At 30.7% G+C, this 5,044-nt stretch overlaps 1 protein-coding gene across 1 annotated transcript; it reads right to left on the bottom strand.

Moving 5' to 3' along the window:
- Positions 1-1,504: 1,504 nt before the first annotated feature.
- LOC124932769 (cytochrome P450 94A1-like) lies at positions 1,505-3,305 on the bottom strand. Its single transcript, XM_047473449.1, has 2 exons — positions 2,142-3,305; positions 1,505-2,044 (listed from the first exon to the last, which is right to left on the bottom strand). The coding sequence occupies exons 1-2, from the start codon at positions 3,245-3,247 to the stop codon at positions 1,615-1,617; spliced, it is 1,536 nt and encodes a 511-aa protein (XP_047329405.1). The 5' UTR covers positions 3,248-3,305; the 3' UTR covers positions 1,505-1,614.
- Positions 3,306-5,044: the final 1,739 nt, after the last annotated feature.

Raw genomic sequence — 5,044 nt, 5'->3', positions numbered from 1 at the left:
ATATGATATGAGCTCGAGCTCGGCTCGAATATTAAACTGGTTGACTCGAGCTCGACTCGAATTTGATCTAAGTCAAACTTAAGTCGATCTTTGATCAAACAACTTACGAGTAACTTGACTGAGTTGCAGTTGTAGTTATAGCTCTAGACTTCGTTATAAAATAAGTTGCAAATATGCCACCAACCTTATTTTCCTATGAATAGTTACATTGAGAACAACTTTCATTGTTTTTATCTGAAATTGAACTAGCTGCATCATGGGAAAGTAATGTCATGTAATGTCCTGATTAGAAACTGAACACTTTTTAAGTGATCTATATATCATGAGATCCTTCTACATTGATTGTTACTCACATTGTGTTTATTGACTTACTGATTCATCTGCTATATAGCATTTGTGTTTGTTGTCACAAAGAATTTTACCTATTTGGTCTATATTTAATTCACAAATATATATATTTTTTTATTTCTTTATCTTAAAAAATATATTCTTTTACTTAATTGTAGTAGAGACTCAAGAAAAAAAAATAACTATATGAAAATAATTCATTTTCAGTTTTCTATTTTTGTTTTGTTGTTCAAAATTATTTTATTTGTGTGAGATTTTTGACTATGATATGATTTTATGAGATAATTTTGTTATAATAAAAAATGTCAATAATCATTTTTTAATGATTATTTAATTTTAAAAAACAAAATAATATTCAAATAAAATTGTAAAAAAATAATAATATTATAATATAAAGGATTGTTAAAAATTAAATAGACTTTTAGCAACGCTTAAATTAATGTTACCGACGCGTAATTAAGCGACGTTATAACTTATCCATCATGTTTCTGACGACGCAAGAATAAGTGTCGGTGATGTTTTTGGCGACGTTTTTAAGGTTGACAAAAAGTGTTTTTAAGCGTCGCCGAAAGTCTTTTTTTTTGTTATAATATAAGAAATATGTTGATCGATCGAAATGAGTTGATAAATGTCGGTGAAGAGGAGGTGGTTGAGTAATAAGAAATATATTGGTTGACCGAAGTGAGTTGGTTAGTTGGTGAGAATAAAATTGTTGTTTGACCAAAGTGAATTGATAAAAGTCGATAAAATGGAGATGATTATGTAATAAAGAATATATATTGTCAAACGAAAATGAGTAAAAAAGTAAGCTTAGCCCCAATCCATACAATGATATAATGAAGTTTTTATTTCCCAAGGTAGGTCTCCTCTTTTTATTTCCCCTATTCTTGTATCGTGTTATAGTTATGAGTACTTTTTTTGTCGTTCTAAGACTCCTCTTCTGGAAGGCAAATGAGTCCAAACGCCTGAATGTGCGACCTACACGGCTTAACATTTCATTGCATATGATTATAATAAATTTTTTTAACCGTTCATTTATTCTCTATAATATACTTAACAATATTTTGAAACATGTAAGACAATATATATTAACCAACTATAATTATTTATTTTTATTAATAAATAATACACCATTATTATATTTATTCAACCAAACATAAAACAAAACAGAAACTAACCAACATAAAATAATACTTAAACTTAAAACATATGACAGATTTAGAAAATAGTTTCTAAACTTATTATTACACTCCTTTATTACTTACTCTAAACCTTGCGTTCTTCAATTCTCACGGGAAGGCCACCTTTCATCTTGGAAGTCAAATAAGTCATAAAAACCGGTTCCTTGTTGTTCTCAATCAACGGAACCACCTTAAACCGGTGTAAGACGCCGGAGACAATGGATTTCATCTGCAGAACGGCCATCTCCTTCCCAAGACAAATCCTGGGGCCTGCTTGAAACACAGGGTACTCGTAAACATCCTTTGCCACGAATTGTCTTCCCCCGGTGACCCGATCTTCCTTGAGCCACCGTTCAGGACGGAACTCCGCCCAATCTTTCCCCCAAATCACCTCCGATCTTCCCATCGCATATGGGTGGTAATGCACCCGCGTCCCACTTTTCACGACCGTCCCATCTGGCAGAATATCATCTTCCAGCGCCTGCTTCCCGTCTAAGGGCACCGGCGGATACAACCTATATACATATCATATATATATAATTAATATCAAGGGGCCGGACTAGTAACTATATATTAATTAAATTGAAATATTAATTAATTAATTAAATTGACCTCATGCTTTCTTGTAGAGCGGCATGCGTGTAGACCATCTCCTTAACTTCCTCGTACATGTTGGATTCAGGTTTGTGAGTGATCTCTTTTAGAATCTGGGTTTCAACATGTTCATTTCTGGAGAGAAGCCAGAAGAACCAAACGAGAGCAGCTGACGTGGTGTCTTTACCAGCTATGATGAAACTGATGACTATGTCCGTTACAAAGTTTTCCTCCGAATGCCCAGAACTTAAGAATCTAGACAGAAGATCTACGGAGCTGAGCGACGCATTCTCTTTCAATTCTTCTTTCTTTTCTTTCACCATTTTGTTCGCGAAATCTCGTACCTGTTTGACTGCAATCCGGAGGTCCTTCTCTGAACCGACGTTGAGATATCTCTTGATTTTCCAGACCAGGGGATGGAACGATTGGAATCTCTGGCTGCTGATTCGAACAGCGTCTTCGAAGGCTTGGGCGAATTTCTCGTTGGGTAGAGAAGGGGAGAGGTAAGCCGGGTCGTATCCGAAGGCGATCCTACAGACATTGTCGAAGGTGAATCGCTGGAGAACGTCCTGGAGGTCGAGGACGGTGTTGTTGGCGGCGGCAGCGGAGAGGACGGGGATGAGACGATCGGAGAGTTCGGATTCCACCACCTGCTCGATGAATTTCCTGAGGGACTTGGTGTTGAATTCGTGACTGGCCACCTGCCTCTGGAACTTCCAATTCTCGCCGTCGACGTTGAAGATTCCGTCTCCGAGGAGGTCTCCGACAGCGACGCGGAAGAAGTCGCCTTTTTCGTAGTTTTGGAAGTGGGTTCTCAGGATATGACGGACATTAGCCGGATTGGCCGTGAAAACAAATTGTCGGAAGACGGGACGGTTGATGACGGCGGTTTGCGACGGCGAAGCCAAAGCCATTTCAGAGGTCCATTGAGTATTTCTGTCACTGTTAGCGTTAATGGCGAAAATGGAGCCGATGAAGGGATATGATCTGGGAAGCTTAGGATTCTTAGAGGAAGAAGAAGAAGAAAAGAGTAATGCATTGAACTTGACCAAGACGAAGAGAAACAGGGCTGGGAGAAAACACAAGAGAAGTGAGGTGGACACCTCTAAATTGAACATCATCATCACCAATGGCGAATTCTGTAAGCAAGACTTGTTTTTTATATTTTGTTTTGCTATGAAATGTTTTTTAGAAGACCGTTTATATAGAAGAAAAAAACCTTGAAAACCCAGAAGCAAGCAAAATCCGGGTTGTGGAGAGTTACTAAGAATAAAAGAAGTATTTGACTAACTTCTCCAAAAAAAACCCATGACCAATATGTTCACACCATTTTACCCGCAGTAATGACTAAATTCAGTTGTTTCGGTATCACCTATGTTAACAATTTATTTGAATAATAAAGATCTAAATTTTATATCCACTCAAATAAATCGAGTTGGATAAGAAAGTTGCTAGAAAAGAAATGACCAATTGATTTTAGACACCTCACTGTACAAATTCAATTATGATAGACTGTTACTTTCTGTAAAGTCTTTTTCGATTTTAAGTTATTTAAATATTTTTAAAAAATTAAACATAATTTCATTCAGCTCTTATTTAACAATTTATTAACTAAATTACTAAAATATTATTTATTTAAAAATAATTTTTTATTTTATTTTTTTTAAATGACTTATTCAAAATAAAATATCATCGTATCCTTAAAATCATTCTTTGTTCAAATTATTTAAATAACTTTTACCTCTTTTAATAAAATTATTTGAATTGAATATTAAAATATTAAATATATTTTATCCTATCATCCTAAATTGAATGGATGCCAACAACTCATCAATCATTGAAACCTAGTATACAAATATCTTTTAATATTTTTAAACAATAAATTATAAAATATTTAAAAATTATCATTTTATTTTGAATTTTTGAATGAGATTACTAATTTTAATATATATATAATTCTATTTATAATATATTATTATTTAAAATGTATATTTATTTATTAAAATAATTTCATAATATTTAAAAAACATATTCTATATTTTAATAATACATTATAAATAAAATTATTGAGTTATAAGTTCTGGTTGTTTTGTGGTTTGTAGGAAGAAATAGGAAATATAATGAAAAATATTTTGATTTTTGTTTTTCTTACAAATGAAAAAGGTTATTTGTTATCACAATGTTCAAACACTGTGTTAGAAAAAAATTTGATAATATTTTTGGTTAATATATATAAAATAGTTTAATTACAGTAAACGAGTCATGTTATTAATTTATGGGTTTACTCGTTAATAAATTTAAGTAATTAAATTTAAAAGTTAAAATTAAAATGACATATATCTATATATATATATATATATATATATATATATATATATATATATATATATATATATATATATATATATATATAAAAGTTTTAAATTTAAAATACTACATTTTAACCAATTAAACTAATAAAATTTTATAAATTTTATAATGGTTAATTTTAAAAATAAAATAAAAAATAGCATATATATATATATATATATTAACTTGCAGCATTTATTTTCACATTAATTTTGTGTTATGAAAATTAAATGTGGGCAATTGATTTATAATGTTTTTTTTTATAATTATTTGATTAATTTGTAGAATTTTTTCAAAACCCTTTCTTAGAAAGATAATTGTGTAAACATTTAGTTTTGAATTTTTTTAATATAAATATGTTAATTATTTATGATAAGAAAGATAATTGTGTAAACATTTAGTTTTGAATTTTTTAAATATAAATATGTTAATTATTTATGACGGTTATTTTACAATTTTATATATTAAGACCTACAAGTATATAATACATAAGATTATTTAATATTTGCGTATAGCACAAGTTATATACTTAATTTATTAGCTTCAAAATATATATGTGTAAATTGAATCAA

This window comes from Impatiens glandulifera, chromosome 3, assembly GCF_907164915.1.
Source record: "Impatiens glandulifera chromosome 3, dImpGla2.1, whole genome shotgun sequence".
Taxonomy (NCBI): domain Eukaryota; kingdom Viridiplantae; phylum Streptophyta; class Magnoliopsida; order Ericales; family Balsaminaceae; genus Impatiens; species Impatiens glandulifera.
Note: the sequence above shows the minus strand (reverse complement) of the source record. Positions and strands in the feature narration are given on the sequence as shown.